At 36.8% G+C, this 23865-nt stretch overlaps 1 protein-coding gene across 6 annotated transcripts in view; it reads left to right on the top strand.

The window, feature by feature from the left end:
• The window catches only part of LOC131050980 (protein SUPPRESSOR OF QUENCHING 1, chloroplastic), a 381968-nt gene that overhangs the window by 319894 nt on the left and 38209 nt on the right, over positions 1-23865 (top strand). For 3 of the 6 annotated variants that reach the window (XM_059207434.1, XM_059207433.1, XM_057985303.2), the window contains 5 exons: positions 7224-7273; positions 7368-7489; positions 7672-7779; positions 18373-18465; positions 19324-19360. In XM_059207434.1, coding sequence (XP_059063417.1) covers positions 7224-7273; positions 7368-7489; positions 7672-7779; positions 18373-18465; positions 19324-19360 — 410 coding nt within the window. Of the gene's footprint in view, positions 1-7223; positions 7274-7367; positions 7490-7671; positions 7780-18372; positions 18466-18574; positions 18637-19323; positions 19361-23865 lie in introns of those variants that run through there. The other 3 variants (XR_009358236.1, XR_009358237.1, XM_059207435.1) reach the window with 3 other exon arrangements.

Genomic DNA, 23865 nt, shown 5'->3' with positions numbered 1-23865 from the left:
GAGTTGTTGTACTTGGGTCACATCATCAGTGCAGAGGGCGTACGCATGGATCCTGAAAAGATTCGTGCCATTGTGGAGTGGCCTTCACTAGTGAACCTTACATAGTTGAGGGGCTTTCTGGGATTATGTGGTTTCTACAGGAGGTTTGTGGATGGATATTCTAGGCATGCAGCACCCTTGACAGATTTGATGAGAAAGGGAGCTTTCTTGTGGACTCCTGAGGCACAGGAGTGTTTTGAGAAATTTAAGGAGTTGATGACTTCTTGTCCAGTGTTAGCATTACCAGATTTCAGCAAACCTTTTGAGCTACATTGTGATGCTTCCGGGGAGGGCATTGGAGCGGTGCTTATGCAGGAGAAGCACCCTATTGCTTATGACAGCAGGAAATTGAGAGGGCCAGAGCGGAGCTTCAGCATTTATGATAAGGAGATGTTAGCTATTATGCATGCTTTGGCTAAATTCAGGCAATATTTGGTAGGTAGCAAATTTTCTATCAAAACCGACCATAATAGCCTAAAATACTTTTTGGGGCAGCGAGATCTCAATGATAGGCAGCAGAAGTGGGTGAGCAAGTTACAGTCCTATGACTTTGACATTACATATTTTAAGGGGACACAGAATGTAGTTGCTGATGCCTTATCACGTCGGCCCCATTTGAGCTTATTGACAGACATATCGGAGGATTGGAGACACTTGATCCTTGCAGAGTATGCAAAGGATACTTGGGCAGCTGGATTCATAGATGGGACTATTCAGGACAGCAGATACACCCTTGTGAATGAGCTCATCATTTACAAAGGGCGAATATTTTTGGTTCCAAGATCAGCAGTGAGGAGGATGGTTCTGAAATCTTTTCATGATTCACCTATGGCAGTGTTGACGTGTATTTTGTACACTATCAAACACAGAATAAAATACCTAAAGGTACCTTATCCTCTCTTGAGTAAAGCCTCTGATTGCTGAAGATATCGCGAAAAAGGATCAATCAGGATGACTTCAAGGTTCTTGTATGTAGGGTCTCTACGTGTGGATAAGCTCTATGTGGTATGATGTGATTTGCTGGAATCACAAGGGGACTTACATTTGATGCCTGAACTTCTGATTTGCTTTGAATATTGCTGGAACACAGGATTTTCACTAGCTTAGATTTGAAAAAAGAAAAAAAGATGAGGGCGAGGAAAGGATCTAATCCTAACACTAAGAATGTAAGAGCAATGAATGATCTTTGATGGAATTCTAACTAGGTCTTGTTTTGACATCGCAGGACCATCTCCACAAGGCTAGTGCGATCTTCGAAGGAAAGCTTTATGATGTTCAAATCATCACTGCAAGCATAGACACCATCAGGTTGATGCATATCAATGAAGAGGCGACAATTCAAGTTAAGCTTAGGCTGAACGATTCCAGTTGACTACGCAAGGCAAGTCTGCAATCAACAAACCGCTAGTAGTATGGATATACGAATTTCACCATCAATCAAGCACATTTCTTCCACTCATCTATTAACATGAAATCAAATATAAGAAGTATAAAGACCATGCAAATTGTCGAATCGACCCATGAATTTCACCATTTCTTCAATGAAGTTACAAGTCTTTTACAACAACATCTTGGCAACAATCTTTGCCTTCTCTCTCTACTCTACTCTAATTGCTATTCTATCAACTATATTCTAACTCTTCCAACTATCTTCTAACTCTCTAAAAAAAATCCCTTTACAAAATGAAATGCCAGGGCTTATATAGTGCCCTCAATACAATTCGATGGCTTAGATCAATTCAAGATCAATGGCCAAGATTCAACAATGAAAACCCTAATTAGGGTTTGTTACAACCATTACATAACATTTAATGCTTGACCAATGATAAAATTGTATTGCTTGGACACATGTCCTCTCTAGAAAATTCCACCAATGAATAGCTGGGGTAGGTACATCGGAGTTTGTGCCACCTTCCATGAGTTAGGTACATTGAATCTGGACATGCTGAGGTGGACCAATCCGACTGGAGAAGTGATGACTAGGATGCCACCTCGTCTGACACTTGTAACTTGGTAAATATTCAACTTGATGTTGTTGAGAAGCTAGCTTTAATTAATTCATCTGGAACTGTCTGCTTCTTCAACGAACCCTTGTTCTAACTTCTTGTGTCCTTGATGTGCAGGATGATTGATGTACCTTGCCTTGGAATACTGGATTGGAAGAGGTCGCCCTTATCTTGATGATGCTGGATCGAAGAAGGTCGTCCTTGTCAATGCTAGACTGGAGGAGGTCGCCCTTGTCCTTGCTTGATCGTCCTTGGAGGAGACCGTCCTTGATCTGGCTTGTAGACCCTACGGGCTTTGGAGTCGCCATCTTGATACCTACACAACATTTCAAAATTAGTAATATATCTTGAAATCTAAAAATTAAACTTTAAAAGGAAGATTCAAGATTTTAATTAGGAAATTTCATGATAAATCTTGAGTTATCATTTCCTAATTTAGGATTTTCAAAGCAAAATTTAAATCTTCAAAAATGGTGCCAAGGTGATTACGCCATACCTTCACTTGGGAATTAATTCTAAAAAATGATGCAAAAATAGGAGAATTCGCTAGGCAAAATGTAGATCAAGACTCCCTTTAGCAAAATGCGCCCCCTTTAGTTTGGAAAAGAACTCCATCTTCCACTAGCTTCTTCAAGATCTGGAAATTCGCCTTCAAATACCTTCAAAACATCTGGAATTTATCCTCCAATCTAGCAAGAAATACGCCTCTCCAATAGCCTTCAAGATGAATTTCGCCCTTCTTAGTCTCCACTCCTGGTAGAAATTCGCTCCTCAAATTGCTCTTCCAAATCGCACTTGAAATGATGAGTGAATGATTTGAATAATGAAAACACACCTCAAATATATAGAGCGCTCACCATTTTATTTTCCCATAGGCCGACTTTGAAAATAAGCCAAAAATAAATAAAAATTAAATAAAAGAAGAGGCCGACTTTATAAATAATATTAAAATAATACCCCAAGCGCTCTTTCTTTTTATTTTAAATTAATAATAATTAATTTCAAATGCCTTTACAATTAAAAATTTCGATTTTTTAAAGGCTTAAATTAATTATTAAATACCAACGCACATTTATTAAATGCAAATTTAATTAAAATATTTCAAGGATTTGGCGAATTTGGCATTTAATACAATTTGAAGGATATTGGCGCCTAAGCATGATGAAAATATCACTTTGTTAAGAATCTCGCCTTGGTCCTTGAGTGAAGGACAAGAGCGCCTTAGCCATTTTTATCAAGTCTTGTGGTCTTTGCAACTTCATTCCTCCGTGAAACCTTTTAAACATCATTTTGACCTTGCGTCTTGACTTGGATTCGTCCGAATTTGGAGAGGAAGGTTAGCTAATGTGTTTTTCGCCCTGGTCACTGGGAGAGGGACAGGAGCGATTTTGCATTTATAAGCTCACTTGTGTTTTGCTAGCTTCGAAAATTATCTTCAACGGATCAATTGCGTCTTTCTTCACCCACCTCAAACGTGAAACTTGCCTTCCTTTTGCCAAAAACTTGTCTTGAGGGAAAATCGCTCTGGTCCCTTGGAGAGGGACAGGAGCGCCCTGGCCTTTATGAGCTCATTTATGCCTTGTTAACTTTCAAAACTATCTTCAATGGGTTGATTACGTCCTCCTTCATGCCTTTGATGTCTCAATTTGTCCAAACAAGGTCAGGAATGACTCCACTAAGCTTTTTCGCTCTGGACCCTTGGTGAGGGACATGAGCGATTCGCCTTGGACCCTTGGAGAGGGACAGGAGCGAAATTCGCTCTGGAACCTCAGTGAAGGACAGGAGCGAAATTTGACTTTTCGAACTCTCTATCAGTATAAGTGACATTTCCTTCTATCTTTCTTCTTTCTTATACTTTAAGTTATATTCCATATATACTTTCAGGATGTTTGAGAGTGGTTTCAGACCTCCAGGAGTTATATAGCAAAATCTAGTTTTTTGAGGTTTTTCAGTTTCCAGACTTAGCCAAATTTCAGGATCAGGACTTTCAGACTTAGCCAAATTTTCAGGACATTCCAGACTTAGCCAAATTTCAGGATCAGGACTTTCAGACTTAGCCAAATTTTCAGGACCTGCTATCCTATTGATCTTCCCGACAGCACTCAAAATGCAAAGGCTAACTAACAAAACCCTAAAAGATCAAAAAACAAACCCCAAAAAGCAAAAAAAAGCAAGGGTCCCCATTTGCAATGGGGCGATGTGTGAAATGGTCACAACAGGCAGGACATCCTGGTTTCTACAAGACATACCGGCAGATTAGAGAGCGCTTCACATGGAAAGGGCTCAAAGCAGAGGTACTTCAGTATGTTAGGGAGTGTCCCACCTGCCAACAGAATAAACAAGAACACTCCTATCCAGCCGGTTTACTTCATCCACTTCCGATTCCTGATAGGAAGTGGGAGTGTTTGTCTATGGACTTCATCACAGGACTGCCTAGAGCCCAAGGCAAGGACTGCATATATGTGGTTGTGGATCGCCTTACGAAGTTTGCACACTTTTTTCCAATCACTGCTACATACACTGCTACGCAGGTGGCAGAGTTGTTCTTCAAGGAGATATTCAGATTACATGGCTTACCTCGGAGCATTGTGAGTGACAGGGATAGTAGGTTTATGAGTCACTTTTGGCAGGAGCTATTCAGGTTGTGTGCGACAAAGCTCACTCCGAGTACTAGCTACCACCCTCAGACAGATGGTCAGACGGAGATAGTGAACAAATGGGTGGAGGGATATCTCAGAAATTATATAGCAGGGCAACAAAAGGCATGGGTAAAGTGGATTTATCTCTGTGAGTATTGCTACAATACCACTTATCACATGTCTATTCAGATGTCACCCTTTATGGCCCTGTATGGGTATGAGGCACCCAATTTTATGGATCTGCTTTTGAGTGACAGTAGAGTGCCCAGTGCAGGTGATTTGTTACAGGAGAGTCAAGACATTGTTAAGACTCTCAAGGATAATATAACTAAGGCACAGAATCAGCAGAAGCAGTATGCCGATCAGAAGAGGACTGAGCGGACTTTTGAGGTTGGAGATATGGTGTATCTTATGTTGCAGCCTTACCGTCAATCCACTCTCAAGAAGAGTGGTGCCGAGAAACTTAAGCCACGATACTATGGTCCATTTAGGATTATCAGGAAAGTGGGAGAGGTGGCTTATGAGTTAGATTTACCAGCAGAGAGCAAGGTACACAACGTTTTTCATGTGTCACGCCTCAAGAAGGCGCTAGGACATCATATTGTGCCTTATACAGTACTACCACCCCTGGATGATGAGGGAAAACTTGTTTTGATACCAGAGGCTATCATTGATTTCAGAGAAAGGAACTTGAGGAGACGTACCATCCGGGAATATTTGGTGAAGTGGAAGGATTTGCCAGTAGAGGATGCTACTTGGGAGAATGAGGAGATTTTGCAGCATCCGGAGTTGAAGTTGCTTGAGGACAAGCAATTTCAGGAAGGGCGGATTGTAATGTCCCCACCTTTTTAGCATCTCAGTGGAATTCTTAGCCTTTACATTCTCCGAAGGCTAAGTGGAGAAATAAGAAGAAATTGATTAAATTAATTTCTTATTAAGTCACTAAATAAAATAAAATAAAAAAGGTGACTTTATATTTAATTAATTTAATTAAAAGTGACTTAAGTGATTTATTTAAATATTTTAATGTTATTATAAAGTTATAAAGTAACTTTATAATAATAAAGTCACTTTAATATTATAATGTGTGAATATGTCTTTAATCCCACATTGGCCAAGAAAGTGTTCGAGCTCTCATAAGAAAGAATAAAAAGGGACTTAAGAGCTCATTTTATATCATCCATCCAGAGAATTGATATTTGTTTGTTATGAACTTGGGAGAAGAAGCCAAGGGTTTCTGATTCAGTCAGCCATTGGAGAGCGACAATTCTTCAGTGTTGCAACCATTTGAGGTGGTGAAATATCCACTGAATTTGGCATTTCAGGAGAGCTTCATTCTGGAGTTCTATTTGGGCTTTAAAAAGAAGGGAAGACATCTAGGGTATGCAGATTTTCGAATATATATCAATTGCAGACCTACAATTTCATTTGGCAGCCATTAAAAATCAGAATTGAAGCAATCATTTCAAGATACAATTGCTGCTACAGTAGACGCTACAGTAACCGCGCTACAGTAGACGCTACAGTAATCCGTGAATAGTGAAACGCTACAGTGGCGTGAATAGTGACGTGCTACAGTACTAAGAAATCAGGCATTTAATTGGCAAATTATTCGTAGCTACAGCAGGAACGTGTTTAATTGGCAGTCCATTGAAGAGTGGAGACCATCATTTGCAGCAAGCATTTTACATATCAGGTTCTTTAATTTTGCTGTCATAAGTTTTGGAAATTATATGTTATACCTTTGTAACTATTTGGTGTGAGAATAACTAATAAAAACTTCATTATGCTGCTGCCACATAATTTCTAGTTTGCATGCCAAGTGTTTGATGATTTGTCAAGCAGCTGTAGTTGTTATTTTTAGTTACTTATATGCATCAAAATCAATTGGCATATCATTTCTATGACATTGTTAGTCAATCTTTCATGGTTAGAGGCATTCAAAACATTAATTGCAGTGTACAAGACCCAAACAATACAAACAGAAAACTCATAACAGCAAGTACAGACTTTGCAAGACAAGTGTTTGACAAAATTCCCAAGGGTAGAAATCAATGATTTAAGGGCAAAGTTAGTAAGGGTTCTTACAAATTGACCAGAATTTAAATTGGATTTACACAAAACTGACAATTAGATGACAAATAAAAGAAAGATTAAATTACCCTTTGAGTTTTGTATGGGTGTAATGCAATCTTACCAGAGCACTCCAAGCCCTTTACTGAATAGGCTGAAACTTGTTGGAAGCACTATCGTAGCATAATCTGTATATTTAGGTTGCTCATTATACATTCCATATTTCACCTTCAGATAATGATAACTTTCAATTGTTATTGGCATCCCTGTTTGCATGACACTATGTGCTTGCCATTCTTTCCAGTACAGGTAGAATTACATCAGGTTGAATACAATATGCAGTTTTCATATATACTCAATTTTATAGGAGTTTTATCATTAAATTGAATCTTTTAAGAATTTATTTTTCTCTAATCAACCACTTTGAAAAAACTGAAGTTTAATCTTGGAATGTTTTTTCTTGTAGTTCTACGAGTACATCATTTGCTCAACCATCTGGCATTTCTCTATCTCCTGGTAAATCACTAGTATACTCTGTAAACATTATTAACAATTATTATTTTAAATTTTTATGGATACTGATTACGAAATCATAAATTGATCTTGGTAGACATGCAAGAGCTGTATGTAGCTGACAGTGAAAGCAGTTCAATCAGAGCAGTAAATCTTAAGACAGGAGGGTCAAGATTATTGGCTGGGGGTGATCCACTATTTGCAGATAATCTCTTTCAGGTAATTCGAGACTGAATAAAATTGTAAACATCCAAATCGAAGTATAGAAGCTCAAGAATTCTAGGTGTTGATCTCACAATAATATGCTTAAATTGAATTGCCATGATCTTTTATTGTGAACCTTTAAAATTATTGATATATCAATAACACAATGGTTTCTAATTCTTAGTTTTGTTACACAGTTTGGAGATCGTGATGGTACTGGAACAGAGGCACAGTTTCAGCATCCTTTGGGTGTCCTTTGTGGATCTGATGGACTAGTCTATATTGCAGATTCATATAATCACAAGGTAAAGGAATCAGTGCACTATGATGAAATTCTATTTTGTATAGACAAGTTTTTTTTATGGTCAAGTGAGTGTGAAGGTTATTTTCCCCAGTCCCTTTGGATGAAACCCAATAGTTAGAAATTAAATAGGAGTTGGGTGAATATTCATGACCAATACCAACTTCTTTCATCACCGTTTTTCTCTTTGAAGAGACACATAAATAAACACAAAAAAGACAAGGAAATAAATACTGTTTGTCCATTGATAAAATAGAGTACATTATTTTTCAGTACAAACAAATAAGTATAATCTGTTCTCACTGGGAACTCATTGCTCCTTTCACAGCTTCTGCTATGCATTGGTCCTCTGTTATCTATTTTTGTGGTTTCAAACTCTCAACCTCTGATACGTTATTGATCTGATTATCAAAACCATGCTTTATACCTTTCCATTGACTATCGCTACCCCCTTCATGCATCCCTTTTTCTAGCACTATCATCTTACAATTTATTTTGTGTACATTTGCTATAGTTATTGTTGTGCTTGCACACACACCCCATTTTCCTCAAACAGGGGCCCCCATTTTTCTTTTTTAGTTGCAGTCTGCCCGAGCCGGAATGAGAGGGCCATTTGAAAAAGTTTAAGTTCGCACGATCCGGCCTCTAGGGCCAAAATGCAACAAAAGCTCAGAATCAGCCTCTTGGGCCGAAATGAAACTTAAGGCTCCAAGTATGGTCTTTTAGGCCGAAAATGAAATTAGAAGTCCAAAATCGCACTAGGAGGCCTCTAGGGCCGAAAACGTAAAGACCTTCAAAATCGCACAATAACCATTATTTGCCCGACGAAACTAAGAAGATTATAAATCGCACAAAAGTCTTCATTTGCCCGAAAACTTTTCCAGAGTCCAAATCGCGCATTTTGCTCTAGCATCCCGAATCTGGCAATGAAGGGAGGTATCTGAGATAAAGTCGTTCATTAGCATTGAAGCCCAAAATTGTGAAACCCTAAGTAGGCCGAAATACTAATGAAAGGGAAAACTCAAAAGAGGAGTAAAATTGCGCGGAAAACTCCTTCACAGAATTGTGCATATACCCTCAAATGCCCAACGGAAAACCTGAAAATAACTAAAGTCACGCATTTTTAACCTAATGCTTGAATCACAATGGAGACAAATTGCCCAAAAATGCAAAATGGTGTTCAAAATCGCGTAGAATAGGCTTCATAGCCGAAAATTCCAAACTCGCGAAAAAGTCTCTAAGGCCGAAAGGACTCCAAAAGCTTTCAAATTGGCCTAAATGGCCGAAATGTGAGGGAAGCCTCCAAAACGCACAGAATTGGCTTCATGACCGAAAAGTCCAAGGTTAAAATCGCAAAATGACCCCCCCCCCATTCAGTAGATACGCCAAAGTTCGCACGATAACCTTAAGAAGCCGAAAATCATAGAGTCTAAATCGCCCAAAAGTCTCTAAGGCCGAAAACTACAAGCAAGCTTAAAGAGCTGAAAATGAAGTAAAGAGATTAATGGACCATTTGCAACATTGACCCATATTGCCCGAAAATAAGCAAAACTCGCAAAATAGCTCCACATACCAAAAAAGTCCAAGTTTGCAAAATGGCTCTATGAGCCGAAAAGTTCAATATCTCCCAAATTCGCACAAAATGGTCATTTGGCCTAAAATGAGAAAAAAGCTCACAATCGCGCAATTAGGACTTTTAGGCCAAAAAGAAAAAAGACGAGTTTGCATTCTCACCTTTTAGGCCGAAAAATGTCTAAGGACCCATTTCTATCAAAATAACCTTGGAAGCCAAAATGATAAAAAGAAACACTTTAACTTAAAGCAAAGCCTCTCAGCATCGCCAAAAGGTCCGAATTTGCAAGGTTTAAGAGTCAAAATCTCACATTTTAATCATCTCACCTGAACTTCATCAAAGGCGATATAACTTAAGTGAGGGGAGAAGTCATTTCAAAATCGCACTCTTTCTTGAAAATACCAAAACTCCAAGGGACAAAAATCGCATGGTTAGATCTAAAAGGCTGAATTTTGGGTCAAGTTAAGGGAACTTTTGTCACTAAGTCCCGCATTTTCACTCATGAAGCCGATTTCGCCCGAAGTGATGAAAAGATACATCTCACAAAGAGCTTCTCAAGCCCGAACTCCACAAGACAAAGCCCGACGTTGTTTAAAATTTAATATTTGTCAAATTAATTTAATTAGTTTTTCAAATTGATTAATTCAGGGTTGAAATTGATTGTTCGTAGGAAAACGACAACGACAGGAGCTGAAGTGACAACTTAACACACAATCAAAGCTGGGCGCTGCAAGATGAAGAAGAAGATGTAGGAGCGCGAGATCGGAACCAAGCATTGGGAAGTGTGCCGCTGGACCCCAAGTTGAAGTCCACCACCGAGACTAAAGACCGAAGAACATTCAGAATGTAGCAAGTATGCATCCTCGAGAAATACACAGCTAGATTTAATTTCAGAAATTCAGTTTCTAAAAAAACTGAAATTGTTTCATGTAAAACTGCTTGTGGGCCCCACTTAAGATATTTTGAAACAAAGGGGAAACAGGTCAGTTGTGAACAACTATTCCCAACCACCAGGATGACCGAATTAATGCCAAACAGTTGTAGGCAGTTGAGATAGTGATTGAAGGGATAATTGAGAATTGAGTGGGTATGGGCAGCCTTATTTTGTGGGATAAATTAGGACCCTTGGATGCAGTTGATCCTGGGCATCAATTCAGTATGTAAATTCTTTAAAAGGCAGGAGGCCTTTCTTTTGAAAAAGGTTAGATTTTTGTAGGCAGTTAGGCTATTAGATTTCAGTTAGAATAGGTTAGAGTTTTGTAGAGGTTAAGTTTTAGCAGTAGCATAGAGATGCTACAGAAATTGTTGTAATGGAAGGTGAAGCAAATATATGAACATTGAAATATGGTGTTTATTGTCTTTGTTTTCTTCTGTTTGCATGGTTTCTTTCAGCATTTTAAATAGTCTTTATGTTTTGGGTATGCAGGTATTTGATGGATTCAAGATCATAACATTGAGGATATGTTCTTGTGTATGGTTAGTCTAAGCCTTTAATTGCGTTTAGTTCAATTGTAGGTGCCCGTCTGAGTTGCGCTAGAATTGGGTGCTTAGCCATGCATTTGCAGTCTGAAAATCTTCCAAGTCCCTTTGAAGATTGCACCGTTCCTGCGAGGTTGTGAGCCATTCTGGCCAAGCAAGGATTGGTTATGTTGAATCTATCTACCCACATACCAGCCTTATTAATTTTAGGTTTCCTAAACCCTTCTCTTTTTCTTTTTATTTCCTAGTCCGAGAATTGCAGTAGACCATCTTGTTGCAAAACATAAGTCCCCTTGTGCTCCCAGCAAAACACATCAACTGTTGAGCTATCCTGCAGTCAAGACTTGACAACCGAAACCTTGAGGTTGTCCCCATTGATCAACTAAAAACAGCATTAGGGCTTCCTTATATAATAAAGCATAGGATACTCGGCAAGATCATTCTATTCTGTGTTGGCCGGATAGAGTTGCAGTGATGCGACTTTAGCCATGTCATCAGTTATATTACTGTTGACGTGTATTTTGTACACAATCATACACAGAATAAAATACCTAAAGGTACCTTATCCTCTCTTGAGTAAAGCCTCTGATTGCTGAAGATATCGCGAAAAAGGATCAATCAGGATGACTCCAAGGTTCTTGTATGTAGGGTCTCTACGTGTGGATAAGCTCTTTGTGGTATGATGTGATTTGCTGGAATCACAAGGGGACTTACATTTGATGATTGAACTTCTGATTTGCCTTTGAATATTGCTGGAACACAAGATCTTACTGCCTTAGATTAAAAAAAATGGAAAAAAGATGAGGGCGAAGAGAGGATCTAATCCTAATACTAAGAATGTAGGAGCAATGATTGATCTTTGATGAAACTCTAACTAGGTCTTGTTTTGACATCGCAGGACCATCTCCACAAGGCTAGTGCGATCTTCGAAGGGAAGCTTTATGATGTTCAAATCATCACTGCAGGCATAGACACCATCAGGTTGATGCATATCAATGAAGAAGCGACAATTGAAGTTAAGCTTAAGCTGAATAATTCTAGTTGACTACGCAAGGCAAGTCTGCAATCAACAAACTGCTAGTAGTATGGATATTAGAATTTCACCATCAATCAAGCATATTTCTTCCATTCATCTAATCATCTACCATCTAGGATTGAAGACTCAACAAGAAACCATGCATATTGCAAGAAACCACACACTTCACCATTACTTCAATGAAAATGGAGTTTGTTTACAATTAATGGCAACAATTCCTTGCCTTGTCCTCCTATTCTACTCTAATTGCTATTCTATCAACTAGCTAATCACCTTCTAACTACTCTCTAATGGCTTTCCAACCCCTTCCTAACTGCCTTTACAAAATGAAATGCCAGGGCTTATATAGTGCCCTCAATACAATTCGATGGCTTAGATCAATTCGAGATCAATGGCCAAGATTCAACAATGAAAACCCTAATTAGGGTTTGTTACAACCATTACATAACATTTAATGCTTGACCAATGATAAAATTGTATTGCTTGGACACATGTCCTCTCTGGAAAAATCGACCAATGGATAGCCGGGGTAGGTACACCGGAGTTTGTGCCACCTTCCATGAGTTAGGTACATCGAATCTGGACATGCTGAGGTGGACCACACTGATTGGAGAAGTGATGACTAGGATGCCACCTTGTCTGACACTTGTAACTTGGTAAATATTCAACTTAGTGTTGTTGAGAAGCTAGCTTTAATTAATTCTTCTGGAACTATCTGCTTCTTCAACGAACCCTTTGCTTTGATTACTTGTGTCCTTGATTTGCAGGATGATGATGTACCTCGCCTTGAAATGCTGGATTGGAAGAGGTCGCCCTTGATGACGTTAGTCCAAAGAAGGTCGTCCTTGTCTATGCTAGGCCGGAGGAGGTCGTCCTTGTCCTTGCTTGATCGTCCTTGGAGGAGACCGTCCTTGATCTGGCTTGATTTTACAACTCCGGGATCTCCATTCGATGCCTACACAAAATATTAAAATTAGTAATATATCTTGAAATCTAAAAATTAAACTTTAAAAGGAAGACTCAAGATTTTAATTAGGAAACTCTATGATAAATCTTGAGTTATCATTTCCTAATTTAGGACTTTCAAAGCAAAATTTAAATCTTCAAAAATGGTGCCAAGGTGATTACGCCATACCTCCACTTGGGAATTAATTCTAAAAAATGATGCAAAAATAGGAGAATTCGCTAGGCAAAATGTAGATCAAGACTCCCTTTAGCAAAGTGCGCCCCCTTTAGCTTGGAAAAGAACTCCATCTTCCACTAGCTTCTTCAAGATCTAGAAATTCGCCTTCAAATACCTTCAAAACATCTGGAATTTATCCTCCAATCTAGCAAGAAATACGCCTCTCCAATAGCCTTCAAGATGAATTTCGCCCTTCTTAGTCTCCACTCCTGGTAGAAATTCGCTCCTCAAATTGCTCTTCCAAATCGCACTTGAAATGATGAGTGAATGATTTGAATAATGAAAAACATGCCTCAAATATATAGAGCGCTCACCATTTTATTTCCATGGGCCGACTTGGAAAAATAGGCCAAAAGATAAATAAAAATTAATAAAAGAAGAGGCCGACTTGATAAAAACATTAAATAATACCCCAAGCGCTCCAATTTTATTTTTTTTTTTTTTAAAATAATAATAATTAATTTTAAATGCCTTTATAATTAAAAAATTCAATTTTTTTAGGCTCAAAATTAATTATTAAATACCATGCGCTTTTATTAAATGCCAAAAATATTTCAAGGTTTTATCGAATCTGGCATTTAATGTAATTTGAAGGATATTTGGCGCCCAATCATGAAAAATAATGGCTATTAACAAGATCGCTCTGGTCCCTTGGTGAGGGACAGGAGCGATCTCATTCTAGACCTCACACTTCTTGTTTTTTACGTCCAAGACCTCATTTTTTGACGTCCAAGATGGCATTTTTACTTAGAATTTCGAGTTCAATTTATTCGATCTTTGAAATGAGTGCACTTTAAAGCATTTTCGCCCTGGTCCCTTGGTGAGGGACAGGAGCTATTTTGCAAATCCAATCTTATCCGTCCTTTGTTAGCCTTCCAAATTATATTCAATGGATAAATCATGTTTTCCTTGGTCTCTTCAAATCATAAAATTGTCTTGATCCTGCAAGAACAGTGCAAATTTGAAATTCAAGCTCCGGTCCTTCAGTGAGGGACGGGAGCACTTTTGCAATTACAAGCCAATTCGTCCTTTGCTAGCTTCGAAAATTATCTTCAACGGATCGATTGCGTCTTCCTTCACCCACCTCAAACGTAAAACTTGTTTTTCTCTTGCTCGAATCTTGTCTTGAGGGAAAATCGCTCTGGTCCCTTGGAGAGGGACAGGAGCGCCCTAGCCAGTCACCTTGGTCCCTTGGAGAGGGACAGGGGCGAACTTGTTACTTAGGCCGATTTTCTTCATTGTGGCGTACTTAAGTTATATTCAACGGGCAAAACATACTTCCCTTGACCTCCTCAAATCGCGAAACCACTTAAATCTTGCAAGGATAATGCGAAATTGGAATTCAAGCTCTGGTCCTTCAGTGAGGGACAGGAGCGATTTTTGCTCTCAGGGCCAAATCTTTTTACTTTTCACTTCAAATTTCCTTCGCTGAGGAAAATATCATCTCTTTACACGCCATGAATAAAAGTTCGAGCCCAAACAAGGTCTAAAAATGTGTATATGAATAAAATCGCTCTGGTCCCTTGGTGAGGGACAGGAGCGAATTTACCTTTCTAGACAAATACTCCATCATTTCATCGTCCTTAATCAAGTCTGGATGCTCTATCACGTTCATTTTGTCCTCCATCATGCCTTTGATGTCTCAATTTGTCCAAACAAGGTCAGGAATGACTCCACTAAGCTTTTTCGCTCTGGACCCTTGGTGAGGGACATGAGCGATTCGCCTTGGACACTTGGAGAGGGACAGGAGCGTTTTTCGCTCTGGATCCTCAGTGAAGGTCAGGAGCGAATTTGACTTTTCGAACTCTCTATCAGAACAATTTTAATGGAATATAACATTTCCTTCTATCTTTCTTCTTTCTTATACTTTAAGTTATATTCCATATATACTTTCAGGATGTTTGAGAGTGGTTTCGGACCTCCAGGAGTTATATTGCAAAATCTAGTTTTTGGAGGTTTTTTCAGTTTCCAGACTTAGTCAAATTCAGGATCAGGACATTCCAGACTTAGCCAAAATTTAGGATCAGGACATCACTCAAGCCGAACTTGCTATCTTATTGATCTCCCCGACAGCACTCAAAATGCAAAGGCTAACTAACAAAACCCTAAAAGACCTAGAAAACAAACCCTAAAAAGCAAAAAACATGGGTCCCCATTTGCAATGGGGCGATGTGTGAAAACGTCACAACAATTACCAATGTTAAAGAGCACAAATTTTGCATATGAGCTCCATTATATTCTCAAATTTTATAAATTCCATTTTCTTTCTTATTTTAATGCTGGTCATTATTATCTCTTCTACACTGCTTTTGTATTCACTGTCTCTTATGTGCTGCCCTATTTCTTTTCATTCCATCCATTTACAATCTTAATAGTGAATTTTGGAAACTAAAATAAGCATTCTTGGGCATCTACAAAACTATAACTATAAAAAGTTAAAATATTACATTTAATTACCACATGGAAGAAATAAGCACGTTTTGGCTATGGAGTATTGTGAAATGAAAATGGAAGGCAACAGTTCTATAATTACAAAGATCAATTGCTAAAGATATTTATCCACATGCATTCCAATATAAAAAGAAGAAGAAAATTTATTCCACATGCCAAAATATTTGTGAATTTGTGAGCAAGCTTTGGAATGCAATCCCCATATAACCAAATCAAAAACTTCATCTCTAATGATAACATAGCTTAGTGAGATCTGTTGGGCTTTGTGGCTTCCCATGAATTGTGGTTAGTTTCATTAGGATGCATTTTAAATTTCAAGTTCTTGACCTATATGTTGCATATTGCTGTAATGGTATTTTATTGCATGTTAAATTTAATACCTCCATTGCTCATATTACATTTATGTACGAACACCCCATTGGTAGCTATTTCGAGTTTAGGAAAATTTATGAAGCATTTCACAAACCAAACTCTTTTCTTTTTCACGAAAGGGCTTGTCATGCAAGTCCCCAAGCTGTAGTCTACTGATCTCCTTTTTTTGTACTAATAGCATTTAGTAATGACTATTGTGCCTTGTTAGTCCTCTTTCCCTGCACTCGCTATTGTTATTATTCTCTAAGTTACAAGCCACTGGTTTAGACATAATATATCTCCATGGTTGGATTTTGTTACACATAAATACCTACTCTCTTTTTGTTGTTTGATTGTGTATAGTTTGTATCGAACAATCTCACTGTGATAACAAATTTGAGTCGAGGAAGGTTTATGAAGCATTCCACATACTAAAGGATTTGCCAATCATAAGAAAGATTCATGTGCATTTCTGTAGGAAATTTTGTTAGCGACCACTTCTATGGTGTCAAACAGCACTTAGCAGAACCTATCATATTTTTTGATTCCCCTTACCTTATTCCTCTCATTGTGATAATTCTGAATTGCAAGTTTGATCTACATCTGGTGTATTCCTTTTGCAGGATTTTATCCATGTTAACACCACCTCTAAGTCTAAACATTAGACTTCGGAAAACTGAAAAAGCTAGCTCTTTATCCTTGGCATATTATATTTGTTTCAAATGGTCACTTGGAGAAAAATATCAAAAACTTAAAAATTGAAATGAAGTAATGGGTAAGTGCAGGGAAATGGGGGACCAAAAGGGGGTCTTAAAATGCCATTTTTTTTTTGAAATTAATAAAGACTGATCTTGCATGACAAATGGAAGTTGTTTATTCTCAAAATTTGAAGATGCAACAAAAACAAGAGTCATAATGCTTTGGAACTACTTTCTAAACTACTAATTTTTTTGGAAAATGATGGAGATTGAAGGGTTCGAATAAGGGAGTCACACAAAGTGCTCATATTTTAATCATAAAAATTCATAACTACCATCTGGTGTAGCCCCACTTAAATGTTAACTCTCTTTTAATATTTCAAAAATGTATACAGTAAGCACAAACATTGAGTTTTGTATGGATACATCATACAACATAATTAAAAACTGGAAGTAAGGAAAACACTTCTAGAGTATATTCAGATACATAAATTCTCTCAAATTTATAGGAAACAGTATATGATAAGATTCTTAGGATATCCTGATATAAATACTGCATATTAGTCTGAGTCAAAACTTTGACCAGAACTTGGATGCTGACTTTTATTTGTAATAAAACCACATCTGAATGAAGTTCTTATGAATTTAGTGTTCATGAATTCCTTTATTTTTTGAATATTATTTCTTTTACTAGATCTTTCTGCCTTATATTCTTATTATATGCATGATGTTTTGTAATACAATTTATTGCATGTTTTCCTAAGTTACCAGTTCGGGTTCGGGTTCAGGCTCAGATTTGGATTCGGGCATGCAAACCTAGTTCATGGGTTCGGGCAAAAAAAAATTTGCCGTTTGGGTTCATGGGTCGGGTTCATCAGTATATATATATATATATATATATATATATATTATATACAAAAATTTAAAGAAATATACAAAATTATAAAACTAAATACATTTGATAGTATGATACTTCATTATTGATCAATGCTAAATGCCTATTAATAGTTCAGAATTGTATTGGAAGATGGAACAATGTAAAATGGCAGAAGAAAAATATTTAATAGTATGCTACTTCATCATTGATCAATGTGTGAGGAAAACCCAATCACAGAAGGGGTGCTTTTAGGGACATTTTAGAGTTTTTGGATAGAAAAAAAGGTCAAAAATGTCTGTTTTTGTTCTGTTTTGGTGCTTAGTGCCTTTGGATACGTCTGGGTTTGTACCTGGCGAACCCAAACCCCTAGGTACGTACCCAAGGTGAACCCAGAAAAACCCCCGGGCGAACCCAAACCCAAGCGAACCTGGTTCGGGTGCATGGACCAAAACAAGTGAATCCAGTAACTTAGATGTTTTCTCCTTTTAAAAAATCTAAATTGTCAAATCTCATACTTTCTAAACTTTTTTTGATTATTATCTATTTATCATAATTTTGGCCTACACTTGTTTTCTTCCCACACTTCGCAACCATGGTTCAGATTAACATGAAAAAGGACTTGTAAGTCAAGTTACTTCTCATATATGGAGAATTTGTTTTCAATTCATCTTCAGCATGTATGGCATATAGACAGGGAAAATCTCGGCCAAATTTTAAATTTTGGGTCGTTACATCTTATTGAATCTCTTATTAGAGCATTGGAGCACTATCATGGTGCATATTGAAAATGGAAAGACTGTCCATTTGATTTATATTAGTCCTTTGTCTGTTGTCTGCCAGGCATTTTTCCTAGATTGTTACCACACAAATATCTATGTTAGTGTTATTTTACAAAAAATGTATGTGTACTCACATGTTAATTGATTAATGATAATCTTCATTTTGATAGATCAGAGTCCTGGATACTGTTACCAGAAAAGTAAAGACACTTGCAGGAACCGGGAATGCTGGATTTAAAGATGGGGTTGCGCAATTCGCTCAGGTAAGGCTATTTTAAATGACATCTTGTATCAATAGCTTTCTGCAATGTATAAATAGTAAATATTCCTTTATATGCTGGATATAAAGATGGTGTTGTTCAACTGGTTCAGGTAAACCATAAGGGCATTATTGATTGACAGCTGTATGAATAAATGTTTGCAAGACAGAAATGGTGAATACTCATTGATGAATCTCATTCTTTAATTTTTTACCTAGATGGGAGGTCTTATGATCTAGTCATCTTGTATGCTAGAATATCAAAATATAAATGGGAATTTCAAGTCATCTTGAAAATGCCATAGATAAAAGTCATCTTGGAGTCTTATGATGTAGTCAATATAATTTTTCTTTATTAACTACACAACAATTTTTTCCCTTTATAACAAGTTTATTGATGATATTAATTGTATTTTATAAGTAATCTTGTATGCTAGAATATCAAAATATAAATGGGAATTTCAAGCATATTGCACCTTCCCATCTTTAATGAAGGGTGACTTTTACTATCATTATATGGAAGGGGAACAATGCATTCTTCTGTCCCATTCATGCATTTACTCAAGAGTCTAAGAAATGATGTCTTTCTCCTTTGGAATATTTAATTAGGAAATCTACTATCTCTCTCACAAAAACAAAAAGAAATGTAAACTTAAACATGAATTCTCATGCTTCATGAGTAATGTTGTTTTTATTAGTACTTTGTGTGTTCATAAGCAGTGTTTTTGGAACAATAATTCACATTTACTAAGTACTTGTACATTGGTTCAATCTATTGTTATATGAATATCAAATATTCAATTCCTTGATTTTAGGATGCCTGCTTTATTTTGGTTCTAAGTACATATTTATCTGCATGCAGCTTTCCGAGCCAGCTGGAATTTGCGAAAGGGGGAAAGGTAAAATAATTGTGTTGACTCCTTTTACTTATGTTTGTCAATTTTTTTGAAAATGGGATAGGCTAGAAACTGTTATGAAATTGTCTGATAGAATTAATGTCAAGTAACAAAGTTATAAAATAGATCATAGAAGCAACATGGAACACATGCCCTCAATACATATTTCATGTTAATTACATGTTAACTTTAAATATAGTGTATATTAAGTATGAAGTTATCTTTTGATTAATTTTGAAGAGCTGCACGAACCTATACTATGGAAAGATCTGACTAGTAACTTTTGATTCTTAAGGATGAAATCCTTACCATCAATGAATATATTGTTTGCATATGCTTTATTATGCTTATAACATATGTAGTTTTTCGTTTGATATCTGCTCTACTATGTGTATCATGAATATATCTTGTTGTTAAAGCACACATTCAGACTTAATTCATGTCAACATTAATGAAGTTGACATATCAGCTTGAGAGTGATTTGGGTCAGAATGTGTAAACAATGCCTGATCAATAAGGGTCAGTAAAAATATAAATACAATCTGTAAGTTAATATGAATAGCAGAAACATCTAGGTCAAACCTGTACATCTAGAATCAAACCTGATCAAAACAACACTACAGGATTGAAATAGTCAAAATCACACTCGCGGGATTGAACTGATCTATATTGATTAAAGAGCAAGGGTCACTTTATAGGAAAGCAACACTTGAACCCTTACACAATAATGACACAAAGTCCAACTCTAAAATTAATTAAGTCATTTTTGCATTAATTGATTAAGTAAAATAAAGTAATAGTGAATTTATTTCTAAGCTTATCACTTAAGTAAGACTAGTATGACCATTATATCTTTGCAAATTTATCTCCTTCTAACAACCTTCTTAAATGATCATTCTAGAAAATACACCAAGTTTATCTCTACATTTTACAAATTTATTTGGGCTAAAAACTTGGTGAAATGTATGTACATTCTAGTCTTATTCTAGATTGGACAATATTATACCTTGTTAATTTTTTAGTTTATCTTTCACAAGAGAAGACAAAATGTAATAAGTGTGAGGTAAGCCACTCTTGAAATTGGGAAGGGAAGCTATTTGAGATCTAACTAAACCTAAAACTAAGTTAAATTGGCTTTGGCCTAAAACTATAGCCAAGAACATAGGCCCTTGACTCAAAGAGTACTCATGTTCGTCTATTGCATGAAGGAAATAGGCCCTCTAATAAATCGAGCATCATGTTCATCTATTGCATCAAGGACATAGACCCTCTATGTGGGAGATTAGAGGACAAAAACTACCTAATTTACATCACTTGATAGACAAACATATGCTTGATAAACCAATTCCTTCAAATATATCGAACATCATGTTTGTCTATTGCATCAAGGACATAGGCCCTCTATGTGGGAGATTAGAGGACAAAAACTACCTAGTTTCCATCATTAGATTAGTGGACAAAAACTCTTGATTCAGACTTTGGGTGATCTCAATTTAGAGATTGCATTGGAACTTCATTTTGATAGACAACTAGAATTCATAGTGAATTCATTCTAAGTTAATTCTAAATTATTTCGTTTCTATTTGATGTTATTGATTGCTTGTTTAGTGCCTAGTTGATTAATAAGTAGGATTGGTGGTGTGTGTGGCTACTTGTACAAAGCCAAATTCATGATATTGTGATGTTATTTTAGCTTCTAGTATAGAGTCAAACTCATATGAAATGGGCTGCTTTCAAAGAGAAAATTATTTCTGGCGATTACTTGTATAGAGTTGTGTGAAAATTGTAAATGATATTGTTGTAACTTTGTGATTATGTATAATCCAATATAGCTTTACAAAATAGATTCATTGATGGTGATTTCATTTGTATCAATTGTTTCACTAGCCAAGTTGGGGTTTTTTTGCAATTGCCTTCATGAGGGGTGATTTCCTATTTCAATCATATATTCTAGCCACTCCTTTATGGGCTTGCTCCAACTAGAGTTGAAGGTCGGTTTGAGCATTAATAAAAGGCAATTTTTGATGTGTTGAGGGCCACTCATGCAAGGCCACGTATTGGCTTTATTATTGTACATTTAAATATTCATAGATGTATATATAATCATAATGGAGATTTGACAATTGTATATTCAAGTAATAATTATTGAACAGCTTGTTGACAATATTTGTATTTGAATCTAAATGTAATCCTAACCATAACTCTAATTGGAAGACTTATTTATTCAAATTTATTGAGCTGAATTGAAATTATAAAACATATTACAATGGTATTAGAGCCTTGATCCTGCCAACCTAGGGAATAAAGGCTAATGCAAATAGTCTATCAAGATAGAGGGAGACACGATTTGATAGAGGGAGGCTTAGGAAATGTTTGAAGCATTGATTAATTTTAGTGTGGGCTGGAGAGAAATGTCTCAAATGCTCAAAGACATAATGGCAATGATTGTGCAAGTCATTCAAGGTCCGAAAGCTCTTGGAACTTTGGAACATGTACAAGAGGAGGAATTATATCAGAGGCTAACAAAACTTTTGGATCTTTGTCCAATCCTTTCCAAACCAAGTTCCTTCAAATAAGAGTAGATCCATTGAAGGAAGAGGCAACTAAACCAACAAAAGATTTTTCAGCCCCTAGTGTTGAATACAGAGATCTAGAGATAGAAATTCAGGATGATCTATCATTTGCTACATTTTGTAAGATCAAACTCTAAAATGGTCCTCAAACCAAAACTAGTCCAAATCAAACTCACAAGAATCTGCAGCAATGCTTAAGAAAGGTTCCTATACGTTCATATGATGGGACATAAAAGTGTTCAGCCCATGCATGGATCTAGAAAATCAATACCTTTCTCTAAATCCAATGTATGAAGAAGAATTCATCAAATTTTCTACTCTTCATGTAGAAGGCATATTCCTTGAATGATGGTATCATGGTCTGGTCATGCAAGGGTATGGTCCCATCACCACCTTTAAAGAATTATCAAAGATTGATTTTCCAAGTTTTCTAAGTGTATAAGAAGAGGATCACAGTCCTATTTGTAGGAGTAGTGAAACCACTTAAAGGTTTGGTCAAGGCATTGGAGCCTTCCACTCTACTAGGGGCAATCAAGAACTTGGAGTCTACCTTGCCTTGGAATAAATATTTTTCCAATAAACAAGAAGTTCCAAAAGGGAGAATCGAGCAAACAAAACATTTCACCACCCTCTAAAAGAATGAAGAAAGTCAAGATGAGCTTCAAAGAAAGCAACTTTATTTCCATTCCAAAGAACCTTGGGAACAAAGTCATAGATTCCTTGGAAAGAGCCATGTGCGTTACTTTGAAGTCATTTTTGATGAGGAATCAAAAGAAACTGATTCGGAAAAAGTGATTGAAGAATATGAAGGGAAGAAAAAAGTGGAAAAACTCTTGCAGCTTTGACAAGAACATAGAAGAAATATCCATTTAAGTTTTGTGGAGTGCTATCAAGACATAAGATAACCATCTTGATGAATAGTGGTGCAACCCACAATTTTCTAGATGATGACCTTATGGCAAGAAGGGGCCTAGTTGCTAAAATTTTTTAGTGATTCAATGTGATAGTGGCTAATGGATTTATCACACCATGTGCACAAAGAATTCAACAACTAAGAATGACTCTTGGAGATCATCCGATATGTGAAGAACTTCTATGTGGTTGAACTAGGAGATACTAACATGGTGCTTGGATTACAATCTCTAGAATCTTTGAGGGAGTTCTCATAGAACTACCTATGTATGGAATGGAAATTCAAAAATGAAGGAAAGTAGTTTTCAAGGGAATTTGAAATGGAGCGCCCAAAGTGATTCTTGCTAAAAGAATGAAAAGAACATCCAAAAGAGGACAAGTAGCTTGGCCAACCAGTTGCTTGATCATACCTAGAAGGTCTTCCATTAGAGGGAGGGATGATTACCATATTGATCTACAAGTTGTGTTAGATAGGCATACAAAGTATTACATAACATAACTTTACGACTACCTCCTAACCAAGGATTCGAGTATATCACCGAGCTAGAAACAAGTGCAAAACCTATGATAACCGCTCCTTACCACCACCCTAGGATCAACAACGAAGAAATTGAGAAGGCAATAAGGAATCTTTTGGATATGACCCACATCAAGAATAGTTCTAGCACATTGACTTCTTTAGTTGTACTGGTGAAGAAAAAGGATGGAACTATGTGTATTGATGTAATGGACACCCCGGAATGCCCAAAAACCATACCAACTGCTGCTAAGAATTTTATCAAACAGTTTGCATCCAACTCCTTATTTCTCCGTTTAATGTTTTAAATTCCCTTATGGCTCCGGAAATGAAATGTTGGTTTGTTTTACATGGAATTGAAATCACAGAATATGAACAAGAATGAAACTACAATAATATGCAAACTGGAAATTGAACTACTGCTGATAAGATGTTATTTTCAGATTTTAATAAAATCAAATACATGGCAGATTATCAACTCACTGATTACTCCAACATTATAGACA

This window comes from Cryptomeria japonica, chromosome 6 (genome assembly GCF_030272615.1).
Source record: "Cryptomeria japonica chromosome 6, Sugi_1.0, whole genome shotgun sequence".
Lineage (NCBI taxonomy): Eukaryota > Viridiplantae > Streptophyta > Pinopsida > Cupressales > Cupressaceae > Cryptomeria > Cryptomeria japonica.
This window is presented reverse-complemented; position numbering and strand designations above follow the sequence as displayed.